The 27,773-nt window shown below is 39.4% G+C and overlaps 1 protein-coding gene across 3 annotated transcripts in view; it reads right to left on the bottom strand.

The window, feature by feature from the left end:
• The window catches only part of SEC63 (SEC63 homolog, protein translocation regulator), a 68,235-nt gene extending 44,808 nt beyond the window's left edge, over positions 1 to 23,427 (bottom strand). The window contains exons 1-2 of one of the 3 annotated variants that reach the window (XM_024115551.2): positions 23,146 to 23,427; positions 2,334 to 2,433 (exon numbers count right to left, since the gene is read on the bottom strand). In XM_024115551.2, coding sequence (XP_023971319.1) covers positions 2,334 to 2,433; positions 23,146 to 23,269 — 224 coding nt within the window. In that variant the 5' untranslated portion in view covers positions 23,270 to 23,427. The remainder of the gene's footprint in view (positions 1 to 2,333; positions 2,434 to 23,145) is intronic. The other 2 variants (XM_055087586.1, XM_055087585.1) reach the window with 2 other exon arrangements.
• Positions 23,428 to 27,773: the final 4,346 nt, after the last annotated feature.

Here is a 27,773-nt window from a genome sequence, read left to right as displayed (position 1 = left end):
TTTGTTACTCACGGTATATCAGCACCTAGTATAATACCTGACACATACATAGCACACAATAACTACTTATTTTATGAATAATGAAAATAATTTAAAACAGTAACTTTTGACTCAAACCCAAAGTTTGCTAATACCCTCAATATGCTAAAGAACACTTGAAAATATATTTTATTTCCACACAAACTTAGTAACTCCACATTTTGTTTTGTGAACTTCCCCAAAAGGCTACAAAGCTCAAAAAACAAAGATAAAAGTAAAATTGAAAACCACTAAAGTAAAATTTTAAAGCAAACAAGGGTAGAAGAGAAAGGGAACAAAACACCTAAAACACACTACACCCTGTGTTAAATGCTCTTCATGTAGCATCTAGCTCTCTGAGCCAAAGAATAAAGGGAGGAGAGAAGAGGTTCATGACAGAATCCCCAGGCTGATGAAAACTACCACAACTAATAAAACCACGCTCTAATTTCCTGAGAGCCAAACCAAAGGTAGAAACATAACAGATTACATCATGCTCTGTGCCCAATTTTTTAAAAACATGTTTGGTTTCTCTGAAAAGACAAACATTTTCCCTACATACAGCTTCAGTAATTAAGTTGAGGTCCTGTGTTTTTTCTTTTAAGCAACTTCCAGAAATTACAGTATTACACAATGACTACTTAATTTTGAAAGAATGCTTCAAGGTTAAGTAGCAAAAAGGTTTTGATGGTTCCTGACCTTATGTGAAATTTTACCAGTATTATTTAATTCTTCCTTATTTAAACATCCATTAATCTGTACTTCTATTTAAGTAAATCTCTTTACTAATTATTAAAGAGAACATCACAAAGTTGGGTTTTTTTTCTTGAAAACTGAGGTTCAGATACCCACAATGTGTTGACCAAAGCCCAAAACAGAAGAGACTGGAAAGCCAAAAACATCTGCCTTGCTGCCTCATAAAAGTTTAATTTAAAACGAGAAGCAAGGACTTCCCTGGTGGCGTAGTGGTTAAGAATCCACCTGCCAAAGCACAGGACATGGGTTCGAGCCCTGGTCTGGGAAGATCCACATGCCGTGGAGCAACTAAGCCCATGAGCCACAACCACTGAGCCTGCGCTCTAGAGCCCGCAAGCCACAACTACTGTGTCGCGTGCCACAACTACTAAAGCCCGCGTGCCTAGAGACCATGCTCTGCAACAAGAGAAGCCACTGAATGAGAAGCCCGCGCACCGCAACGAAGAGTAGCCCCTGCTTGCCACAACTAGAGAAAAGCCCGCGTGAGCAATGAAGACCCAACACAGCCAAAAAAATAATAAATTAAATAAATAAATTTAAAAAACAAAACAAAAAATGAGAAGCAATAGCAAGGAATACATAGTGAACATGAAACTACTCTTGTAAACACTAATTTTGCCTTTTAGTTTCACACCATTGAAGAACTCTTAACACCAAAGCTAAGATTTCCCTCCCTCTACAAAGAGGAGGGAACTAAACCAGGCACATAAGTTGAAAACTATCATCATCATTTAAACCAATTTTTAAAAATAACTGGATCCACTTTTACTAATTTCCTCTGCTAGGTCTTGCCCTCCTATCTACTGGATAGATATATGTAAGTAATTCACAGGATACAGTCCTCCAATAATGGCAGCTCTTTCACTTCCCCTCAGTTTTATCTGTTACCTGTAAATTGATGACTTAGGGTGAAGGTCCAAAGCCCAGGCTAACCAGCATACCCCACAGCCTCAAAAAATCAGACACCTACTCTAATTAAACATGCTAATGGCCTGTTTAAGCAGATGGCCCTGCAAAAATAAAGGGTAACTAGGTCCCTACTCCACCACTTCTTGCTGCAGGAACTTGGTCAAGTTACCTCATCTTCTTAGTCTCAGCTTCCTCATCTGAGAAAAAGCAAAAATATCTACCTTGAAGTTAACATAAAACTAATGAGATAACGTATAAAATCCTAGCACAGCACCTGGCACACAGTATGTGCTCAAAAACTTCAATCACCATGAAATGCAAACTTGAGCCTGTCATCTCCGTGCTTTCAATAACCTTTTAAAGATTCCTCCATAGTCTTTAAGACAAAATTCAAATCCTGACACAAGATCTTCCTTCAAGATTTGACTTCTCTTTCTCCCCTCCTCCAAGTCAGAAGTACATTCTCTCTCTTTTGAACTTCTAAACCACTCTGTTCAGACTGTTTTCAAATTTACTAATCACATCTTACTCCTACTAAGGTTACAATTTCTTTACAAACACGTTTTTATTCATCATTATACCCCTATTTTATATGATACCTAGCAAAGGGTAAGCACTAAGTATGTTTTTTATTGAAATCAATTACTTACTTTACTGTAGGAATAATATTTGGCTGAGGTTTTAATAACCGTAAACGATACCACATACATCTTCCATATACTTTTCTGATATTCTTTAATCGATTTTGCTCTGTCAAAAAAAAGAAAAATAAGGTGATAAGTTCAACGATTTCCACAGTGAAGACAAAACCAGAGTTAAAACCATACTAACCTTCATTATCATGCTAATATTATATTGGAACATCAAAGTACTCTCTACCTAAACTTTTAAGAAAAATTCACAAGATAGGCTAAATTTTGTACCACTTAGAACAAATGATCTATCTGGAAAATTTTATTCAATTACCAGGCAATCATTTTTCATGTGAGACTTAACTTCTAACTGAAAAAATTAAAAACTGACTTGAACCCAAAATATTTAGTTATATAACCAGTAATTTCTGAGAAATTCTCTCCTCCTTTCCCTTCTGCTATAAAAGTAACAAAAAGTGCAAAATAGTTGGAACATGCACTTTATTAAGGAAGCCAAACAGAAATGATAGTCTTCAAATATGAAAATAATTATGTTAAATGAGAAAAGTCACCCAAACCCATAAGAAGTTAAAATAGGTTTATATAAGAGTTATAACAAAAGGTATTATTTTAGTCCCCAGGAAAAATCTGCAATTCAATTAAAAAGGAATTAAACCAAAGCCAACATATCATATACTGTTTTACTAAGCTCACCACAATCACCTGGTTTGAATAACTCTCCCAAGTTTAAAAAAAATTTAGGTAAGTTTTAAAATAAAAATCTACCTTTTCATGAAGATGGCATATAGAAAGCAAAGAAAGAAGCCCATGCCACTCCAAAGCCAAAGCCAAAGCCGAAAACAAAAGCTTGGAGGTCAAGAAGGCAGTGCTAAAAAGCATCCACATCCACAAAAAAAAAAGATTGCATGTTACCCACTTTCTGGGTGGCCCAAGACACCCCGAAGGCAGCCCATTTATCCTTGGAAGAGCGACAAGCTTAACCACTATGTCATCATCAAGTTCCCCTTAAGCAGGGAGTTGGTCATGAAGAAGACAGAAGACAGCAATACACTTGGGTTCATTATGAATGTCAAAGCCAACAAGCACCAGATCAAACGGTCTATGAAGAAGCTCTACAACATTGACATGGCCAAGGTCAACACCCTGATCAGGGCTGATGGAGAGAAGAAGGTATATGTTCGACTGGCTACTGACTATGATGCTTTGGATGTTGCCAACAAAACTGAGATCAACTAAACTGAGTCCAGCTGCTTAATACTAAATAAAAATTTTTTCACAATATTAAAAACTACAAAACCAAAGTCCTTAAATGAGATCTCAGGTAAGTAAAAGAACTTTGCATATAATAGAATGTTCCAAAGCTGCCATATAAGAAGTCCACCAACCCTGTTATCACCATGCTTCCAGAAAGAATCCACATGAGAGAACTATGTGGCAGGAGGTATCAGAAACAGGTGTGGTGAAGAGGGATCCATGTAGGGGGAGGGGTGGTGGCAGAAAAGGAGCCTGGTAATATGCAGCGAGAATTATCAAGTAAGTTAATATATTAAGGATAACTGCAGTCAGTTTTTCACTGTCAGAGAAGGGACTTACATATGTGAAAAATTAGAATGCATGAATGAACTCTGTGGTATTAGAGTGGAACTGAAGATATGAGTAAGAACTAATTCGTATCTTTTAATATAGAAATATAGATGTAGATCTATACACATACATACACATTCCCTAACTCTATTAAGTGAGCCTAGGAACAACGACACCTCAATAGCAGTGAGCACACCTAGCACCCAGATCTTGATTTCTAAATAGCATTCTCCGCGAACGGGAACCAGAGATCCAAGCGTCTTCCCACAAAATACTACAAAAGGGAAAGAATGATTTTACAGTGGGGAAGTGTGATAGGCTGAATAACTGCCCCCTGTCAAGATGTCCACCACATCCTAAAACCCAGAACCAGTGAATATATTATCTTACACGGCAAAAGGGACTTCACAGATGTGACTAAATTAAAGATTTGAGATGGGAAGATTATCCTATATTATCTGGGTGGTCCCAATATAATCACAGCGCTCCTTATAAGGAAGCAGGAGGGTCAAGGAGAAGATGATGTAACAATGCGAGCAGAGGTTGGGGTGATGTTCTTTGAAGATGGAAGGAGAGGCCACAAACCAAAGAATACAGGCTGTCTCCAGAAGCTGGAAAAGGCAAGGATTCTATTCTAAACCCTGCAGAAAGAACCTGCCCTGCCAACACAATCACTAGCCCAGTAAAACCTCCCTTGGAAGTCTGGCCTCCAAAACTATAAATTTGTGTAATATTAAGCCACTAAGGTCGTGGTTTGTTACAGCAATGATAGGGAACTAATACAAAAAATCTGGTGGACACCATCTTATCAGGTGATCAGTGAACATCACCAGCAATGAGACAAAACGCAATCATATACCATCTAACAGAATGCAATGAGAAGAACACAGAATCAGTTTTGTGAAATTCTTCTCTAAGATACATAACCTGAATCTAATAATGAGAAAATACCAGACAACCAAATTTCAGGTCCATTCTACAAAATAATTGGCCTATGACTTTCTTTAAAGTCAAGGAAAAACTAAAGAACTGTTCCAGACTGAAGGAGACTAAAGAAACATGTCAACTAAATGTGATGTGTGATTCTGAAATGGATCATTTGCTATAAAGGACATCATTGAGACAAGTGACAAAACTTGAATATGTCTGAAAACGAAATGGCAGTAATGTTAATTTTCTGATTTTCACAGTTAAATTATGGACACTTTTGAAAACACCACTGGTGATTTTTTAATCTGGATTTCATTAAATTAAGCCTCCACAGTCTCCCATTTTAAGTATGAAACCAAGGAAACATGTTATAAGAACATGCTGAAGTCTCTTTATTAATCAGATGGCTTGATCTATTCAAAGGAATAATATTCTCCCAATGTTTCTGTCCAAGAGAAAGTACACATGGTTTTCAGCCCCCAAAGTCTTGCACAATGTGTACATGCACCTTGTATGCCTCACTCTTCCAATCCAAAATTTATATCTTAGCCTTTTAGTAGAATATTTAAATAATCAGTAAGTACTACAGGGTATAGTTTACACAGTAACACAGTGATATCCAGCACCACTCAATATTCATAGTACACATTCCAAAATTCTATACGAATGACCTCAAGTCAAAGTAACTATCAAAAGTAAAGTCCTTCCACAAGGAGGGATGGATTGGGAGTTTGGGAATAGCAGATACAAACTATTATATATAGAATAAACAACAAGGTCCTATTGTGTAGCACAGGGCACTATATTTAATATCCTGTAATAAACCATAATGGAAAAGAAAAAAAAAGTAAAGTACTTTGAGTTTTTTAAAGACACTTAGAATAAAAAGGAATTCATTTATCAACTTCTAGTTTATAGAATTACTAGTTTCATGGCCAGCAAAAATTACCTAAGTAATAACATTAACTTATAGCTTTTAAAGAAATTATTCACATTTATAGAAAAGGGAAATTACAAGGTCATAAAACAATTCTGTGATTTAAAAAAAAATAGCAACATATGATGATTGCTCTCAGCAATCATGAAGTTTGTATGTCCACGGGAGTAGTCCAGGCTTGGGGGAAGGTTATTATGGTTGTGCTTCATAAGCTATACAGTGCCTTTGCTAAAACAGTCATATCCACCTGTCATGCAGAATGATCTGTCAGTCTGTGGTATAACTGAGTGAACCCTTAGCACCATATTCCTAGAACCTGAAGAGCTGAAAGAATGTTAGCCAGATCCGGTCTTCAAACCTGTGTGCCTGCTTACCACAAAAGAATTTTAAAAAATCATGTACCCTTTTGTAGAGTTCTAATTTGGCATCTAAAATTTTCATCGGAAGTTTGAAGGTTGCAAAAGATGTTGTTTCTGACATAAGTTGATATTTTAAAATAAAATAGTTTCATTGCTTTTAAATGTACCAATGAAATCTAAAAATCATAATAGCAATTTCATATCCACCATCATCCATTTACAGAAATTTATGAACAAGCTCTTCATTCTACTTCCCCCACATAATTTTATCCTAATGTAATATATTTTTATCCTGGTAAGTCATTTCTTATAATACTGACACATACTTCTTCAAATTAATTTGTTTTATTCCCTGTGACTATTTTTCCCAAATTTTTATATTGAAAATTTTCAAGCCTTCAGAAAAGCTGAAAGAATATTACAATGAACAATACCCTTCACCTAAATCCACCAACTATTAACATTCTGCAACTCTTGGCTTTATCTCTAGTTCCTTCTTTCCCTCCCTCTCCCCTTTTTTTAGAGTAAGTTGCAGACATCAAGACACTTCACCTCCAAATGCTTTGGCACGCATGACCAAAGAACAGCAGTAATTTTACCACAGTGAAGTTTAACACATCCATAAGGTTTTTTATGTGTTAAAATTTCTGCTGCTACTTTTATCCGTATGTGTGTGTGTGCGCGTGTGTGTGCTATTGAGGCAACATAAATATTACAAATTGATAAATTACTAAGAGTAAAAATACCTGTTACGCTTTCACTTATAAGCAACTTGTAAATATCCCATATGTTCAGAGTTGAAACTCTAAACACTGAAACTTAGTTTTAAAAATAAAAAGTACACTGTTGTCAATATGGCACAATGTTAGGTAAAATAGCTTTATCTTTTACTTTAAGTATATTTTTTCAAAACTTAGAAGTTGCAGATTATCTTCAGTTATTCAATTTATAGAAAAAACATGCTCCAGAACCTAACTGACAAAGGCAGTCCTCACTGTTAAACCAATTAGGCAAATCAAACTTGGTCCAAAAAAAGTCTGACTTCATTTTTCAGTTCAAATAAATATATCAGTATATATTTTGATATTTTGAGGATTATAAAAATCACTGAGAAATAAATTTTAGAATATACCTTGCAATATAGATTACTAAAATTAATGAAGCTAAATGATATAGAGATAACATAATTTACTTAAAAGAAAAAAATGTACCACACTTCTTTCCAAAATTCAGTGACTCCTAAAAAATATTCCTAAATCCCTAAGGGGTCCAAGAAAATAGCACCAAGAATCAAAAGGTTAGTATTCAATATTCCAAAAAGTTTAGAAGACATTATATATCAGTTTTCTTTTTTTTTTTTTGGTACGCGGGCCTCTCACTGTTGTGGCCTCTCCCGTTGCAGAGCACAGGCTCCGGACACGCAGGCTCAGCGGCCATGGCTCACGGGCCCAGCCGCTTTGCGGCATGTGGGATCTTCCCGGACCGGGGCACGAACCCGCGTCCCCTGCATCGGCAGGCGGACTCTCAACCACTGCGCCACCAGGGAAGCCCCTATATATCAGTTTTCTAGCTACCCAAAGTCTCTCTGCAGCTAGTTGAGAATATATTACCTCAATATGATGACAATGGCTCACTCGTTGTTGGGACAATTTTGTTCTTTTATTTAAAAAAACAGGAAAACACGTTTCACTATAATAGTGCAGTTTGGTTCCCAGAATACTTCAAAATAGAAAAGGCATGAAAATGATAATTTGGAAATGAAAAACTGGGAATTCACTGCTCCAGACCACCAAAACTATCGCTTATCTAGTCACCCTAATCTCAAAACAGACTAAGAGAAACTAAAGCTTCTGTTATGCTCTTAACCTGTATCTGAATAGTTAGCCATAGTGTGTCATTCTCAAGGCCAGGTCAGAACTGTTTGGATTTGGGATAGATAAGACACTTGATTAAACACTACTCACCATCACTACCACCCAGTGCACACAATCACAAGTTGCCTAAATTGGAACGATTTCAGAAACTTGGGTTCAGTTGCCACCTACCCCCTATGCATACCCTGGCAACAGAGAAGGAAACCCAGAAAGCAGCTGAAAATGTCTGGATCAGAGTAGAACCACCCCACCAGAACCAAAGTTCATAATCCCCAGGAATGCCTAAGGATTATATAAGTGCAACGTAAGTGCAAACCAATACAAACCAAGTGGTTCAAATAGATTCACCTGGTGCTTGACTGGACAGCAGCATACAACTATACCATATGCTTACCCACCTCAATTTTATCTTCCCTTTAGAGTACTGAAACGAGTACTACAGAGCACAGTTTTTCAGCCTCAGCACTATGGACATTTTGGACTAGGTAACAGTTGTGGGGAGCTGCCCTGTGTATTAGAGTATGTTTGGCAGCATTATGGTCTCTACCCACTAGATGCCAAGAGCACCTCCCCACTGGAGACAATATTAAACACACACACACCAAAACACATGGCTATAGAGGGGTCATGGAAAGCAGCTGAATGATATGGTCTGAAGATCAGGGACACAGGGAGAAGAAAGGAAAGGTTGGGAGAATAAACAGAGGTGATAAGGCAACAACTCTCTTTTTCCATTCCCCTACAAGTATCCTTCAGGCAAAGAGAATCACTATATATTTGAGTACTTATGAACACCTTGAGGGAGGGGGAGGTTGGGGAGCTTGATTTTAAAAGAAGAAAAAAGCCAGACAACATAAAAAAGCTGGAGGAAGAAAGCCCACAACAATCTCAATTAATAGTAGTTTAGCACACTTAGAGGTCATCTGAAGGCAAAAATACTCAGATATTCCATAATTATCCCTGGGGGTATATCTCACAATTACAAGTGTTAAGCTGTCATTGTAAGCAACCTTTGTAAAGACCACTTGAAACATTTAGCAAGTGGCTACATTATGGAGATTAAAAATATATACTTACAGGATGATCAAACACCTAATGTTATATAATGCTGCACTTGTGGCTTGGAACAAAATTTCCAGTGATGGTATCACATTCAGAGCCCAAAAGTGCTATATCACAAATGCAGATGAAACATATACATTCTGAAAAACTGTTCGATGACTCATAAAATAGCTCTGGTGATCACAAAGACACTGAGGTTGAATACATGAGGAGTTTGAAAATAATTGTTTCCTGAAATGTAAGGGGATAAAACTGTATTTTTAAGTACTATATTTTAGAGTATATGATTTTTAAATATTTTAAATAGATACGATTTCATCCTTTAAAGGATATATATCCAAGCTGGCCAAAAAACATTTTTCACCTCATTAAGAAATAGGAGACCTTGTCAACTTCTCTGCTTAGAAACTTTCAATAGCTTCCAACTACACCTAAAATAAAATCCAAGCTTTGTACCAGGCTTACAGACATTATCAGCACCACAGCTCCCTCTCTGACTTTATCGCGGATTCTTCTCCTCACCTGCCACACTCTTGCCACTTTGGTCTTCTTCTCTGTTCCTGGAATATGTCCAACTCTTTCTTCCCTTGAAGACTTTGTACACTGTTTCCCCAGCCTGAAACAGGCTTTTCCACTCAATTCAGATCTTTGAATGGCTGGCTCCCTTTTGTCACTCAGCTTGAAGAAACTTTCTCAGGAAGATTTTCTCTGAATATTCTACTTCTCTACACAGTATTTATCACTATCTGATTTTGTTTGTTTGTTTAGATGTCAATCATCTCCCCCACACTAAGATGTAAGCTTCAAGAGAGCAGGGATCCTGTCTATATTGTTCACTCCCATATTCCATTGCCTAACATAATGCCTGGCAAATAGCAGGTGCTTAATAAATATTTGTTGAATGTTTTAATTACCTCATTTAGACCTCCCAATCACCCTGGGGGTACGTATGTATGGATGGATGATTATACTTCAAAACAAAACAAAAAAACCTGAGGCTCAGTGAGGTTAAGTAACTTGCCCAAAGTTACAGATGGTACCAAAGGAATTGCAAATAACCACTAAAGAATACAGATGAGACTTGTGCCCAGGTTTAAATTCATAGGCCTGTGCACATAATCACTTTAACTGTCTTTCCTAAACAAAGAATAGTTAGATTGCCTTGACAATTCTCAAAAGCAGCTAAAATATATTATGTCCCTATTCTCATTAACTTAACCAGGCCAGACTATATCTCCGAAGCAGAAAATGTAATATGAAGAAATTCAAGTCAAAATATTTAAGAACAAGGACTAGGCTAAAAACAACTGATTAGGTGACACCTCTAAACTTCTGAAACAGAAGTTTACGGACCAGGGATTCCCTGGCAGTCCAGTGGTTAGGACTTGGCGCTTTCACTGCCGTGGCCCGGGTTCAATCCCTGGTGGAGGAACTAAGATCCCGCAAGCCGTGCGGCGTGGCCCAAAACAAACAAAAAAACAATAAAAATTTATTTTAAAAAAAGTACTACAAATAAAACCACCACAAGGACTTCAGTATTAAAGAGTGTGGGACAGGGCAATGTGACATAAATTTGAGGGGGAGAGGATGGCAAACCAGTTCTTTTTTGTTTGTTTTAGCTCAATTGGCTATAGAAGTGTCAAGATCCAAAAGAAAAACAAAACCATCCTTCGTATCTGTAGGACACAGGGGTTTTTGTGAGCCATTTGTCTCTAAGCCAGAAGATAATACTAAGGAAAGAAGGGGAGTCTCAACTGCAGGAACGATTCATTTCAAGCTACATTTCTTTTTCTTTTTTTTTTTTAAACAGATTTTATTTATTTATTTATTTATTTTGACTGCATCGGGTCTTAGTTGCAGCATGCAGGATCTTCATTGCAGCATGCAGGATCTTTTGCTTCGGCACATGGGCTTCTCTCTAGTTGTGCCGTGCAGGTTTTCTCTTCTCTAGTTGTGGCGCGGGCTCCACAGCTCGTGGGCTATATAGTTTGCGGCACGCAGGCTCTCTAGTTGAGGTACACGGGCTCAGTAGTTGTGGCGCGTAGGCTTAGTTGCCCCGCAGCATGTGGGATCTTAGTTCCCCGACCAGGGATCGCAAACCCATGTCCCCTGCATTGCAGGGGAGATTCTTTACCACTGGACCACCAAGGAAGTCCCTCAAGTTACATTTCTTAAACTGAACTAGAGGTACAAGATAGTGGAGAATTCTAAACGAATTATAGTGTGCTGCAGGTGGGTCTCTGAGAAGGATGCTATGTCTCCTTAGCATACTCTCAAACATGACCCAAGATCCTACTAAAGGGTCCTCTCTACCCTGCCATCTCATCAGCCGACAACACAGCTACTCTGTTAGCTACCTTACCATCCAATCCTCTACCATTACCACTCTATTTTTCTTTTCACCTCTATCCCAAGTGATAATCCATAGCCCAAGTCAAAGGTTAATTATTTCTAAGACAAAACAAGAGAAAAAGAAATAGAGAAACTCAAATACTGTTACAGTAAAGAAATACTAGCTTTAAAAAAAAAAAATGAGGCTTCCCTGGTGGCGCAGTGGTTGAAAGTCCGCCTGCCGATGCAGGGGACACGGGTTCGTGCCCCGGTCTGGGAAGATCCCACATGCCGCGGAGCGGCTGGGCCCGTGAGCCATGGCCGCTGAGCCTGCACGTCCAGAGCCTGTGCTCTGCCGCTGGAGAGGCCACAACAGTGAGAGGCCCACGTATCGCAAAATAAATAAATAAATAAATAAAAATAAATAAATAAATAAAAATAAGAAAAAAATGGCGATTTAAAACACAAGGATGGGGCTTCCCTGGTGGGGCAGTGGTTAAGAATCCGCCTGCCAAAGCAGGGGACACAGGTACGAGCCCTGGTCCGGGAAGATCCCACATGCCGCGGAGCAACTAAGCCCGTGCGCCACAACTACTGAGCCTGCGCTCTAGACCCCACGAGCCACAACTACTGAAGCCTGTGCACCTAGAGCCTGTGCTCTGCAACAAGAGAAGCCACTGCAATGAGAAGCCCGCACACTGCAACGAAGAGTGGCCCCCGCTCACCACAGCTAGAGAAAGCCCGCTCGCAGCAACGAAGACCCAACGCAGCCAAAAATAAAAAATAAAATAAATAAATAAATTTTTAAAAAAAACCACACAAGGATGTATGTCCCACTGGGACCTTAAACATTACATACCCCAAAGTAAAAACAATTCACTGAGCTGAAAGGGCCTGCAGACATAAGAGGTACAGAGAATGTCTTCCTCCTTCTATGGCTATGATTGGCTCATTCCATCATAGCCAATCTAGCCAGAGATTCTTTGAATAAGCTTTTAGACATTAATACAAATTCATACAGTAAACTCAGCATATACATAAGAGCAGAAGGAAGAAAATATTCACCATTCTGACACCCAGATAATAATCAATGATAACATTTTAATGTGTTTCCTTTGTAGTCCTCTTTCGGAGAACATCTGGGAAGGCAGAAGGAACAAAGGAAAGTTGGCAAGGTTGAGGGTACGTACTCAGGAAAGACTTCTCTACGAACAAGGAAATTCTAGCAACTAATTTCTAGGGGCAATGTGCTTCCCTCAATCAGAGGGCTGCGGGGCTGCCTCAATGAAGGCCCTCAAGAACACTTCTGCAGTAATGATGACATCTGCTACTTCTCCCCAGTGCAGCAGATGCCCAAGAGATAGTTTCTCAGACAGAAGAACAAGCAGGACATACAAATGCTAATTTAAGGGCAGCACTCTATAATGTACCAGCGTACAAATTGACAGACACAAACACATAAAGCTAAAGTTTGTGTTAAAATCACATTACCTGTAATTTTTAATTTTTTAATTTCTAAATATCTCCCATGTTTAGAAACTCAATATAAACATCATTTAATGACTACTAATAACCAAATGAAGTGATACCATAATATACCTACCATCCTATAATTCGACATACAAATTGTTTCTGATTTTTTGGTATTATGGGCATTTAAATAGGATGTTCTGAGATTCAATTTCCAACGTAGGGGTGGGGACGGTCCCCACACCTTCGACAAGTAATTCTTGGAATACCAGCTAGGTGTCCGAAAATCCAACTCAGTTCTGACACTATCTACCTAGAGTTAGCATCAGACTCCACAGGTTGAGGGCTCGGTCCCACAAGACTGCACACCCATGCCCCCCTACTTTAGATGTCAGTCACAAGCCCAGGTTATAGACTGGGGGGGTTGCAACCACCTCCTCCTTTGGTTTGATTAATTTGCTAAAGTGGCTCACAGAACTCAGAGAAACATTTCACTTACTATATCACCGGTTTACTATAAAAGGATACAACTAAGGAAAAGCCAAATGGAACAGATGCATAGAGCAAGGTTTGGGGAAAGGGCGAGGAGCTTCCATGCCCTCTCTGGGTGCACCTCTCTCCCAAAATCTCCATGTGTTCACCAACCCAGAAGCCTCTCCGAACCCTATCCTTTTGGGGTTTTATAGAGGCTTCATATAGGCACGGTTGATTAAATCACTGGCCATTGGCATTTGAGCTCAATCCCTAGCCCCTCTACCATCCCTGGAGATCAGGGGTAGGGCTGAAAGTTCCAACCCCCTAATCGCATGGTTGGTTCTCCTGGTGACCAGCAGAGTCCTTTTTCAGTGCTTCCAAAAGTCACCTCATTCACATAACAAAAGATACCTGTATCACTCTTAACACTTAGGAAATTCCAAGGATTTTGGAAATTGTGAGCAGGAACTGTGGACAAAGGCCAAATATATACAAGAACCATATATCTGGTCATTCAGATGACCAAAATATATTTTTATAAGTCACAATATCACAGTATCTTTCTTTGGTCCTATAAGTATTTAGAACTATATCCTTAGAACAGTGTCCCAGAAGTGGAATTATTAAATTTAAAATTTTTAACATTTTTATAGCTCTCTTCTAAAAAAGGAAGAAGGACTATACATTCTTTTCAGCAGTTGGCATGAATGGCACCACCATTCTTCAGCAGCCAGTATTAAATCCAATTTTTACTAATCTGTACTCAAACTCTTGGAGGCAGACATTGTTGTCATATACATAATCAGCCCTGCCCTTTCCAGTTGCCAAGAATATAGCAAGCACTACATAAATATTTGTATAGAATGTAGAGAACACCTTTATTAAATAAATATTGGTGGGTACCTACTATGTGCCTGGATGTTTCTGGACACTGAGGATACAGCAGAAAACAAAACAAAAACCCCTGCTCTCACACACCATACATTCTAGCGGAGGAGAAAGCAATAAACAAATTAAGTAAACTATATAGTATATTAGAAGATGATAAGTGTTATGAAGAGAAATAAAACAGAAAAAGGGAAGAGCTTCTTTGAATGTAGAAAAAAACTTAACAATTTTAAATAAGGTGCTCAAAGAAGGCAACACTGAGAAGATGGTGTTTGAGCAAGGACATAATGGAGATGGGGAAGGTCGTAATGTGGCTACTAGAGAAAAAGCATTCCAGGCATAGGAAGCAGCAACTATAAAGGTTCAAAAGAAGAAGTGTGCCTCATGTGCCCTAAGAACAGCAGAGCGGCTAGTATGACTGGAATGGAAGAAACCAGAGAGAAAGTATAAGAAATGAAGTCAAAAAGCTCATGAAGGACTTCACAGGCCACTCTAATGACTTTAGCTTCTACTGCGATTGAGATGGGAGAGGCTTAAAGGGTTCTGAGCAGAAGAGTGACATGGGCCAGCTTCAGTTCTAAAAGGATCACTCTGCTACTATTTTGAGAAAAGACTGCAAGGAGTAAGGGTAGAAACAATGAGACTAGTTAGAAGGCTAATGATAATCCAGGCAATAAAACAGGATGGTGGTGGTGGTGGAGCAATAAGAAATGGTCAGACTAGATATAATTTGAAGGTAGAGCCAACAGGACACACTAAAAGTCTGAAAGTGGCATATGAGACAAAGAGATGAACCAAGAATAATGCTAAGTCTTCTTGCCAGAACAGATGAAGAAACAGATATGATTAACTGAGATGGAGAAGACTATGAGTCAAGAAGGTTGGGGAGAGGGGAGACAGAAATCACATCAGTATTTTGCATATTAAGATGTCTATTAGATATGCAAATGGAAATGTGGACTCGGAACTTACATATACAGAAGTCTGGAGTTCAAGGAAAGAGTTCTAGACTGGAAATATAAGTTTTGGAAATATAAGTTTTTATGAGTCACACAGCTGATATTTAAAGCCATGAGACCAGATGAGATCACCATAGGAATAAGTGTGGATGGAAAAGAAGTCAAGGACTCAGCCTTGAGGTATTCTAAAATTAAGAGGTCCTCACTGGTAAACTATGCTCAATAAATTATCCCACAAAAATAGAGACTACCCACATGTCTAGAGCCAACTGATTTTTGAAAAGGCTATTGTTCATTCAATGAAAAATGAACAGTCTCTTCAAAAAATACTGTTTGGACAACTGGATTTCCACCCCTAGAAATATACCCCAAAGAACTGAAAATAAGAACTCAGACATTTGAATGCCAATGTTCGCAGCATTATTCACAAAAGACAAAGAACAGAAACAACCCACGTGTTCATCAACAGATGAGTGAATAAAAATGTGGTATATCTGTACAACAGAATATTATTCAGCCATGAAAAGAATGAAGTTCTGATACATGCTACAACATGGATGAATCTAGAAAACATTATGCTAAATGAAATAAGCTAAACACAGAAGGACAAATATTGTATGATTCCACTTATATGAAATATCTAGAATAGGCAGATTTACAGAGACAAAAAGTAGCTTAGAGTTTACCAGGGGCTGAAGGAAAGAGAGAATGAGAAGTTATTGCTCAACAGGTACACAGTTTTATTTGGGATGATGAAAAATTTTGGAAAGATGATGGTTGCACAACATTGTGAATGTAATTAATGCTAATGAACTGCACATTTTAAATGGTTAAAACTACAAATTTTATGTTTTATATACATACTACCACAATAAAAATTTTAAAAGAAAAGTAATATATCAAGTAATATCTCAAGTATGTCCCTTACCTTCCTATTGCTACCACCATTGTTTGGGCCCATATTATTTCTTGTCTGCTTCTCAATCTCTATACTGTCTCATCCTATGAGACGTTATTACATTAACTTGCATATAGCACAGTTGCAAAAGTGTTCTAAAATTTTCAAAATGACACACTGTCAACTAAATCACATATACACTCTTCAGCTGAACATATAAGGTTTTCTATATGACTTAATCAAGTTTTCTGGCCTTTTCTCACACTTTTTCACTCTGGGAACTCTGCTGCAACTGGTTTGATCTGTATTTTAAACATGTTTCATGCTTTCCAGGCTCTACACTTTTGCTCATGTGATTTCCTCTTTGCATCTCTTCCCTCCATTCCACCCATTAAATCCTTCTCATCCTTTAAGAGTCCAGTCAAAATCAACTTACTCTGAAGAGCCTTTCCTCACCTCTAGATACTCACTACCACCCCTAACTAGATGCAAATACTTTATCCAACTAACTTCCATAGCACTTGCTTTCACTTCTCTTACACTTTGTTTGTTGTGTTTTGGATATAATAATTTGTGTATCTGTCTAATCCTAATTCTCCCACCCCATTCAGATTATAAACTCTACCAAAAGACTATATTTACATTGCATTCATCTTTGTACCATCTGCTGCTCCTAGTACAGGCAAACAGTGAATGCTCAATCAATAACTACTAGATTTAACTAAACAGGCAAAAATCTAAAGTGAAAAACATCTGGAATCTACACAAGAAAATTCCTTCATCCATACTGACAAATATAATTCCAAAATGTAAGGAACACCTTATGTTACCAAACCCAAGTTTGGGTTTGCTCACCTGCCACAGCAAAGCCAATTTACTGACACTGGGTTGTGGTGAAGGAAGGTACAGCATTTACTGCAGGTGCCAAGCAAGGAGTAGGGTAGCTCATGCTCAAAAGACCCAAACTCCCCGACTGTTTTCAGGCAAGGGTTTTTAAAGGCAGCATCTCGGGGTGAGGGCTGCAGGATACATGGCTTTCTTCTGATTGGCTGGTGGTGAGGTAACAAGGTGGTGTCTCAGGAATCTCAATCATCAACCTTCCAAAGTCACCACAAGGTTGGGGGTGGGGGGGGGGCAGGTCTTAGTTCCTGAAGAACAACTCCAAGAGATCCTTCAGATAGTTCTGTATATCCCTTGAGGAGGAACTAGGACTCTGTTTTATCCCTGAACTATTGTCATTACTTTTCTTGTTTAACTGCTTTTCCTTTGTTTCTGCATTCCCTCACTTCCCTACTTAGTAACTACCTATGCCTACTCTTTGGAACTCAAGAAAGGCCTAGGAGACTAAAGTCTTTTTCTACAAACAAGAAATGGGGGACACGGAGGGGCTTTTGTACCTGGCAGGGTCCTGCATGGTTTCAATCCCCCTTTCCTTTGATACTCCTCAATCTTGAGGGGAACAGGTACCGGACAAGAAAGGGAATAATGTTTTGCATAGAGAGGTTAATCATAAACTCAGCAGAGGAACTGGGGGTTTAGGGGGACTTGGTTTCGCTTATTAAGAGAATGAACAATAATGCCTTTCAACAAACAATGTGACGGTGAGATGGTGTAACAACATTTGTCATCAACAGAGTCTGGTAATGGGATGTTTTTTTAAAAGGAAGTCTGAGTACAATATGGATATATTTGTTATGACCTGTAAAGTATAATTAAGGGAATGAACATCTGAAAATTTTATTTTATATTAAAGTAAGCCTATCTTTGTCCTTCAGGTTCTCCAAGATCAAGCAAGAATGCAAGATGACCTTTAAAAACAATTTTATAAATGCATTTACTAATCCAATGTCTGTCACCGCATTTATAAAACCTAAATGTTGTACTATAATTCATACTGCCAAGTCTCCTCTATGACGTGGGACTTAAATGTGTATATGCTCATGTCTGATACCTTTTCTGTCCAGAGAGAACACAGAGGGAATGACTACTTTAAAATGACTCAAACTTCTCAGATCTCTAATACCCCTTCAAAATCTAAAATCTTAGGAAGACTATATGTTCTAAGTGGAATATGAACATTCATAAAATATACTCCTTTGAACACAAAACTGATAACTAGCCAGTTTTTTCTGTTAAAAAAATCCACTCAACAAGAGATTGAAATAACTCTACTGTAATTAGAAATTATCTAGATAAATCAATAAAGCCAACATTTCATTTTAAATAAAAATGTTCATCCCCATCCTTTTCCCTGCACTCAACCCTAAAACTGATAAAAGTTAATATGTTATTACTGGACCAATCACCAAACAGCTTTTAAGAGGAAGAGAAACAAAACAGAAATGAGTGAAAATTCAAAATCTGCACTCCACTCTCTCATTCCCTCCACGGTACTTATATTCCACAAACAGCCCATTCTATCTTAGAATTCTCTTTCTAACCTGCTCATTCCCCTATATGCTGACATCTCAAAGGACTAATTAGCCTCTGAAATGGACTCCTTCTCCATCTAGTTTTTCCCCACCCAGATACCACCACCTCCCACCAAGCCATTCTCCACTCAAAGCTCCACAAAAGCAAAACTGACCATGTAAATTACCCTACTTAAAAACCTCCATTATTTACCCAATAACTTATAGGATAAAGTATAAAATGGTTGATTTGCTCCTAAGTGCCAATCACATTAAATCTTTACCACTTACTGAACATCTCCACGCTTTTGCATATGCTTTCCCCTACATCTGGAATGCACGTCTCCCATTTACCTTTTAAGACCTATCTCAAATCAACTCCTCTACATTAAACACCCAAATGCCCAAACAGAATTATTCTCTCCTTCCTCTGTACTCCCACAGCACTTTCTACTTATCATTTTAATACTTATTATAATGTGTTATAGTAATTACAGGAGAGAATATAAGGTAGTGGCTAACAAGAGAAGCTTTGGCATAAGATGGATTTGGGTCCAACACTCAATCTTCTACCTAGTAGCAATATAGCTTTAGACAAGTTGGTTACCTCCTCTAGGGCTCAATTTTCTCATTAATAAAATTGGGATAACACTTGAGTCTAGTTTAAAGTGCTCTAGTGAGTGCATTCAGCACTACCCATCCTTGAGGCTAGTCAACATTCAATGAACAGCAGCAAAGCTGAGGTGAGGATCACAATTATCTAAGACTGGAGGAGGATGTGGGGTCTCCCCCCGCAAGAAAAGGGACTATGTCTAAAGTCATCCCAAGGGGATGCACACACCAAAATGTTTAATCACTTCTGGGTGATTTGGGTGATGGAATTACAAGCAATTTTTGTTCTGTCCCTTTGATCTTTTCTGCATTGAGTATATGCAACTTACTAAGAAAAAAGCTATAAGCCCTTAAATACCTGATCCATCGGCCTTCCCTCGTGGCGCAGTGGTTGAGAATCCACTTGCCAATGCAGGGGACACAGGTTCAATCCCTGGTCCGGGAAGATCCCACATACCACGGAGCAACTAAGCCCTGTGTGCCACAGCTACTGAGCCTGTACTCTAGAGCCCGCGAGCCACAACTACTGAGCCTGCGTGCTGCAACTACTGAAGCCCGTGTGCCTAGAGCCTGTGCTCCACAACGAGAGGTCACCACAGTGAGAAGCCCACGCACCGCAACGAAGAGTAGCCCCCGCTCACCACAACTAGAGAAAGCCCGCATGCAGCAACAAAGACCCAATGCTGCCAAAAATAAAAAAATATTTAAAAAGCTTTAAAAAAAAAATCTGATCCATCACCTAGAAGCAGCATCTAGCACAAAGTATTATGCTCTATAAATACTTGCAAAATGAAGAAAATTCTACAGGACATTTAGTTTTACAAGCAAGCATGTTTATATGCATTTATTTCTTTGCTTCTCATAATCACTTCTTGGGTAGGTAGGGCAGGTTATTATTATCACCCCTAGAAAATGAGGATGAGAATTCAGAAACAACTAAACAGAGACTAGGCTGGAACTTAAAACCAAAACTTCTAACTTCAAATACAGCGTTTTTTACTTACTACTAAACACTAAAAGTGAACTCCTACTCACATTCCCAAGTCAGAGAGCTAAATCACTTGTACACTATTTGAGAGGGAGCAAGCAAAGAATAAAGGAATGTAACTTTTTTTAAAAAGTTTCATTAATCCTTTCAAACAATGGGGGGAAAAATCTGAGTACATAAGTGTACCAAATCAAATTGTTCCAGAAAGTCTAAGTAACCAGCAAAAACAGCAGGAGCTAAGAGCCCCAATATGTGCCAGACACTGTTCTAAACATTTTACATATATCTATTTTATTAATTTAATTCTATAAAACAGATAACTACTGTCTCTAGTTCACAAATGAGTAAACTAAAACACAGAAATTAAATCACTTCCCTAAGAAAACACAGTAATTGGCAGATCCAGGTTTCAAAACTAGGCAGTTTTGAAAAAGTAAGATCAAGGAGTCAAAAGAAACACCTACAAAATCTGGGGAAAGCAGTGATATATTTTATCTCAATTCAAAGGCTCTATAATCCTTAACCTATGGAAAGAATAAAAGCCCTCTCTGGATTATTTGAATTTCTAATAATTAGAAAGTTATTTTCTCTTGTCAAATATCATTATAAACCTATTAAAGTTGCTTTAACAAAAATATTCTACTTCCAACTACAAGAACTTTACAGCCCTATTCTACAGTAAGTACTTCTTAGCTTTGTAAAATAAAAAAGCTAAGACATTAGAGGTTTTTTTGTTTTCAGGAAAGTGCACATATCAAAAGAAATACACCACCTCCCAAAATGACAACTCCAACAAAAGACCACGACCTACCTTAGCAACACTACTCAAACCTAGTTACAATTTACAATCACATAGGGACTTTTAAAAAAACCAATACATATAGCACCCTCTCCAAACCAATTAAATCACAATATCTGGTAATGGGTCTAAGTGTTTTTAAAAGGTCCCCCAAGCGATTCTAATGAGTAGTCAGGTTTAAGAACCACTATTCTAAGGAAATCCAAACCCTCCATATTATTACTTCACACAGAGCTTTTGCCCATAAAGGTCTGAAAAAGTATTCAGTCATCTTATTCAGCCAATTTGCAAACAACCAAGAGAGTAAGATAAATAGGACCCTTCAACTACTAAAAGGGGTATTAATTATAAGCGCACTTAGCCCAACAGATTAGACAAAAATCAAGGCAAAAGGATTCCAATGATAATGTTTTGGATTACAGAGTAACTTCAATTAACACGTCAAATATGCCAATGACCAAGCTATTTCTATTTGTCAAACCCTATATTTTCCAATCTGAAATAGCGCCATGCTTTCTGATGGACTCAAGAGCCCAACAATTCCAAAAGAGCAACATTGAAACAACTGTCACCTTGAAACTGAAAGCCCCCAAATGTGTCATCTTTTAAAAAAGCTAAACAAAGATTAAACTCAACTTTAATGTTGTACAATTGCTGAGTAAATCTTTTTATGCTTTCATATAGAAGATACCCCTGAAAAGTCAATATTGCCATAAGAACTCTGAAATTCAAAATTACATGCCTAGATGTTTGCAGGAAAATAATTTGGTGACTTGGACTGATAGAAGGCTACTTATAACCTTTATTCATCTCACTTTAAAAAGTAGTTATATTTTGCTGTTGGGATATTAATTTGATTATTGGTGCTGTTTTAGACACTTAAAGGCTTGTTAGGGTAGGTACTATCTTTCTAAAATTTGAAAGACTCTGTAGCATACCTGTCCTCAAGCGTTTTGAATAAAGCATATGGATCTGTAGTAGTAATTTTGAATAACACAACAGGATATTTTAATATTGGATTTTTGAAGCTTATTTAGTTTTCCTGTGAAACTCTAACTAGCTAGAAGCACTGAATCAGTCTTAATGCATAACAAGTTCCGACTTGATTCCATGCTTCACTGGTAACAGCGTCCCCAAAGTACAGTATACCACCTGGACAACCCAGACTCCCACCACACCCAACTTGAGAGAATCTATGTATTCAAGTTAGCATAGCTCTTGTGAAACAGAAAGCCTTCCCTAAATGTTCTTACTCAAAAGCTACTTGTTACTGTTAACGCTACCACAAACAACCTACTAAGGCCTTGCAGTTCTATCAGTTTTAAGAATATCACCTGCCATATATCCCAGTAGAGTGCAACAAACGGAATCCACAACCCAAACATAAAATGCCTTGCAAAGAATCTAAATAATTCTGTGTTCTAATCCGACGTTGCTTAATGTGAAAAGATTGAGAACTAAAAGCAAACGGACCAACTACCTCACAACTGGACTACCTAGAAGACTTAATCCTTCTTTCATACTTGCACTTTTTCTGCCATAAACAACAGGAAACTCCAAAGAAACGGAAATAGAGAAAAGCCTAATTTTTCCTAAAGGGAATAACGGCATTGCTTCCAACCCCCCCCCCCAAGTGTGAGTGAACAAATGAAAAAGCAACGGGGGAAAGGCACGGGGGGGAAGGGCGGTTGGCGAGCTCAGCTGGAGTCCTATACCTGCCACCCAGCTCAGACGGTGCCCGAAACATCTGTAACGACCGCTGCAACAGGGAAACTGGGCTTTGGGGGGAAGAAGACCGTGGCCTGGGGGCTCAGAGTGGAGCCTGCACGCTCGGCTTCCTCCTTGCCCAACTCTTCTCTCACCTCCCAATTGCCATCCTCCCTATCCCACCCTGCTCCCTCCGTAAAGAAAAATACCCAATAAAACCGGAGGCAGAGAAGACAAAGAGGCAAAACGAGGCTGCAAGGAGCGTCCAGAACAATGGGGGATAGGGTGCAAAGCGAAACTCCCGAGGAGGACAATGAAGGGGGTGGAGAGGAACCCGGAGAGGCACAGAGGGAAACACCGCCGAGCCCGGGCCCCGCCAGCGGCGGACGCCTGGACTCGAGGCTCGGCCGCGCGGGCGGTATCACCCCGGGCGCGGCGGGCTGGGCCGGAGCGGGTGGGAGCGGCGCGGCCCGGAGGGGCCGGCGGAGCCTGCGCGGGTCCACAGGCTGCTGCCGAAGGGACTCACCGGCATTCTGATCTCGGGGCCAGAGGTAGTATGTGGCCGGGATCACGATGAGCCCCACGAAGGAGGTGAGGAAGTAGAAGAAGGTGTTCCCACTGTCATCGTACTGGAACTGCTGCCCCGCCATGGCACCCCCTCCTCCGCCTCCCTCTTCTCACCACCGCCGCCACGACCCCGCTCTGCTTTCGGGCTCCCAGCGCCCCGGCAGCGTGTGGCGTAGCTCCTACGCCGCCGCCGCCTCTCCTCCCCGCCCCCACGCTACTCTCACGGACCCACCGCCGCCACCGCCGCTGCGGTCCCAGCTCTCGCGAGAAGAGATAGCTCCCTCCCCGCGCGGTTTTTCCCTCCTCCGCCCCCCGCCTCTCCCCAACCAGCTCGCTGAGAGAGACGTGGCGCGCGCAGCCGAAGAACTCTGCGAGCTCCCGCCCTTAGCCCTGCCCGCTTAGCCTCAGCTCCGCCCCTCAAGCTCTGGTAGACCCTCCCTGAAGGCCCCGCCCCTACCCCTAAAGTGCCTCCCCCTCTCTCCTCAGTTTCCTTTCCCAGGGTCCAGCTCCGGGTCCTGAGGGTCGGTTTACAGGGTCCCAGCCGAGGCTTCCCGGCCGAGCAGTGGGCGCGGGCGGTTCACCTGACTGCGACCGGGGTCGCACCCACCGGGGTCGCACCCATTCGAAGCAGAGGTGACGCTTCCTTGCCTCCCCTGTCTCCCATCCCTACCCACCCTGTCCTGCACTCTCACTTTTCAATTTCCCTGGTTGATAAGAATGTTTCCTTAAGTTCCGGATCCGCTCCTCCAGTTTGGAAACACTGGTCCGTCGGAATAGGGCGCGGGAGCAAGGCGGTGGGGAGGGATGGTGAGGGGTTTGGTTGTAGGGGTTTTTTGGCAAAGCAACGTTTGCTATTAAGAGACTGCGATCTACATTGCGCCCATTTTGCAGATGGAGATTCCCCAAGCCGGTAGAGATGGTGACCTACCTATCCCAGAGCTAATAATATAGCATTTTCTTCGACACAGGCAGTAGGCAAAGACCTTTATTGCTTTAAATCATTCAATGGTCGGCGAACCCCTTGGAATGAATCGAAGCATGCCCGCTCTCCAGATGAGGAAATGGAGGCTGAGAGAGATTGCCTAAAGTGAAGCACAGTAAGGAAACGTCTGGGGATTCAAACCCAGATCACGTTGACGCCACAAAGTCAGTGCCCTGACCACCGCCTCGTCGTCGACCCTCGCATTTCCCCGAGAGCGGCCGGCCCTCGCGTGCGGATTGTGGGCAGGAATCCGCAATTCGAGGAGAAGACGGCTGGGGGAGCAGTCGCTCTCCGCGGCCTCTGCCCTCGCCGGCTGTGAGATCCCAGAGGCTGGTGTCAGCTAAGCTGGGAGCCGAGGGGGCTGGTGCCCTGATCCGTGAATGACTCCCACGGTCCCGCGGCAGCCCTGGCTGGAGCCTATCCCAGCATCTCCACCTCCCCTCAGGGGACCAGAAGGAAAGGCCCACCCGAGTCACCTCACAGAGTCGTTGTGAAGATTAAAGGGAGTTATAGTGAAAACTGGAAAACCAATGCAATAAACAAATATTACACTGTATTTTTTAAAACTCATTTTAAGGCTATATAGTCTATTTACTAGGTTCCTTTCAATATGCCTTCCACTGTTGGAAGAGAAATCTGGTCACATGTCATCTTTTATTTCATGTCCTCAAAAATAGGATTTAAAAAAAATAGGATTTATCATAATCAGTGACGACTTCCTTCATAATAGATTATATTCACATGTATTCTCTCTTCCCTCTCAAATGTCCTAACTACCCATTTTGAAAGGAAATTTCAGAAAATCATTTGCTCTGCATTCCCCTCCTCACTTTTTTCTGTGTGAAGTTTTCAAAGACTATATTAGAGGGGAAGAAATAAAACAGAGAGGTGAGGGGGAGAGGATTGGACAATGAAGTCAGCACAGCACTGTGATCACCCAAGGCTGATATGCCCAAAGCAATCTGCCTTGCTTCAGAAACAAGTCTGTCATAAAATTGGCTCAACTGCAGTGGGTAGGATCCTGAAGTTCCTTTTGTTTATGTTGAATTTGTTATTAAGTCTTGTTTTAATTATGCTGAACTGGTTGGTTTTTTATTACCCTGATTATACATTTTACTCTGCATTTGGATAAAGATAATACATCAGTTTTATAACTTTGTGTCAATATAAATTATTCATGATAAATATTCCCCTTTTGCCTTTTTTTCTGCAGGAGTAATCTTTTCACTGCAGTTTGGGGTCATGCATATGAGTGGTTTGTACAGAACTGAACCATGAAACCAAATTTTGAACAAATCACATTTATTTGCTAAACTCCAGACCTATCTAAAATATGACTTTTTAAATCAAATTAAAAGATTAAAGATTTGAAAAGGTATAAACACAGTCTGTCATAGAACTTAATGCTATTCATTATAGATAAACTCAGATCACCCAAATATTCCCCAAAGCACATCTGAATCATACCTTTAATTAACCACAATTTTTTCTGATTTTTTTAATTTCTTTTTAAACAGTTGTTTCTTTTAAGATATCATTTCAGTGAAATATTTAATAGTACTGAGTGAATATGGTAGAACCAGAGCTACAAACACATTTTGTTTAGTCTAATAGGACATGTTAAAAGGCATTTTTGTATATTCTCTATATGTGTCTGTAAAGGAGTATTTTAATCAATTTCATTTTAATTGCTAGGTAGATATTTCCTCTCAAGTATAGAAAACCTGACTATTTTTTGGTTCCTCCGAATAATTTTCTTTTTCCTAAAGTGAACCTTTCCTTCCTTGCAAGTAATGCTTGTAACTACTGGTGTTGACTTAACATTTATACATACCAAAATACATTTGTGTAGCTATAGTCAACATGATTTAATTTTCTACTTAATGTAGTTAGCCTCAAAGAGACTGGAAAGAACCAAATAAATAAGTAGGTACATGCAATTATTTCCAGTCTTTTCCCCCCTCTCTCTACCCTACAATAACCTTCACTGTCAAAGCCTAGCAAATCATCTTTAATGTTATGCCTCTTATTACTTTGTTTCAGTGCCAGGATTTTCTCCATTAAGAGCTAAATCTCTTCTGATACAAAATGAACAATTCTTTTTATTTGATCTTACAGAGATGAAAAGTTATGCCCATCATAATGACAACAGTAACATCAACAAAGTAACCTTTGTACAACATTTATTGTTTACAAAAAACTTCCTCAGCATTATTCCAGTTGAAATTTCAAAGCATGACCCACATGTTGGAACTTTGACTAGGTAAAAGGTGCTAACCCATTACAATCCTTTCATTCCCTAGCTTCCTAAGGCCCTTATGACCCAATGAAACCCCAATCTTACACTTGGAGAGAATGTGAAGGGAGGTATGGGTTAGAAAGACATTGGAACTGGATTATGCTCCACTCTGAAAGCATGAAAACAATGTTAAAAGAGGAATTGAGGGCTGTGGTTTTCTTTAGTGTTGGGATCAGGTTTGCATTTTGGCTCCTCTCTTTTCATGAGTATGTTGGACTTGTCAATATTGTTCTTGTTCTGTACCTACTTTTGTGATTACCAAGCTGAGAATTATTGTACTAAAACCAGTTGTCAACGATGTATCAATGATGTATCAACAAACATAAAGGTTATTCCTTAATGAATTAATTTTATGCATTACCAACATATCTAAACTGCTTAAAGAAAAAATGATTGACATTTCACAGTGAGCCATAAAATAGCACTTAATAAAATTTCCCACCCAGATTGAAATATAATTTGGAAGAGTGGCCATAAATAAACAGGAGAGATCACTATGGGCAATTTCAAGTGTGTATATTTGCGTAAGGAGAAAAAAAAATCGCAATAGAGATTAGAACTTAAGGGAAAACATAAATCATCTTGTTGAAAAACAAATATTTGTGGATCCTGAAGTTTATAAAATTGGGGAGCCTTAATTAATAAAAAATATAAAATGATGATTATAAAATTAGGTACAAAAGTTCATATTCACTATGAACTCTGGTGATAATGATGTGTCAAGGTAGGTTCATCATTTGTAACAAATGTACCACTCTAGTGGGGAATGTTGAAAATGGAGGAGGCTCTGGGGGCCAGGAGAGGGAGAGAGTAGGAAATATATGAGAAATCTCTGTACCTTTCACTCTGTTTTGCTGTGAACCTAAATCTGCTCTAAAGAAAGTCTACTAAAATATAGCTAATATTTATACTAATTATAATTGCTATAGGTTTGTGTTCTACAAACAAAAGAATTCTGATAAATTCTATTTTTGCATGATTTCCATCAGGATTCTTTTTAATATGGTAACATTTACAATTGTATAAACTGCATATTGAATACATTTCTACTGAGAGAGATTTTTCCTTTTTGACAAGGCTCAATGACAACCAAATTCTCTGCTTACAATTTTAACATCTCATGAGTGGAAGAATTTTCCACAGAGTAGTTTCTGACTCTGTACGTTTCAAACAGTATTTCTCCTCTATTACCTACATACTTCAGGTACCAGGCCTAGTGGAATATATTCATATTCATAATCAAGATGTATCACTCTTTCATGTTGCAATGCTCGGTAAGTTTGCCCCAGGGGTAGAGGTGGAAGAA

The sequence above is a fragment of the Physeter macrocephalus genome, chromosome 10 (assembly GCF_002837175.3).
Source record: "Physeter macrocephalus isolate SW-GA chromosome 10, ASM283717v5, whole genome shotgun sequence".
Taxonomy (NCBI): domain Eukaryota; kingdom Metazoa; phylum Chordata; class Mammalia; order Artiodactyla; family Physeteridae; genus Physeter; species Physeter macrocephalus.
Note: the sequence above shows the minus strand (reverse complement) of the source record. Positions and strands in the feature narration are given on the sequence as shown.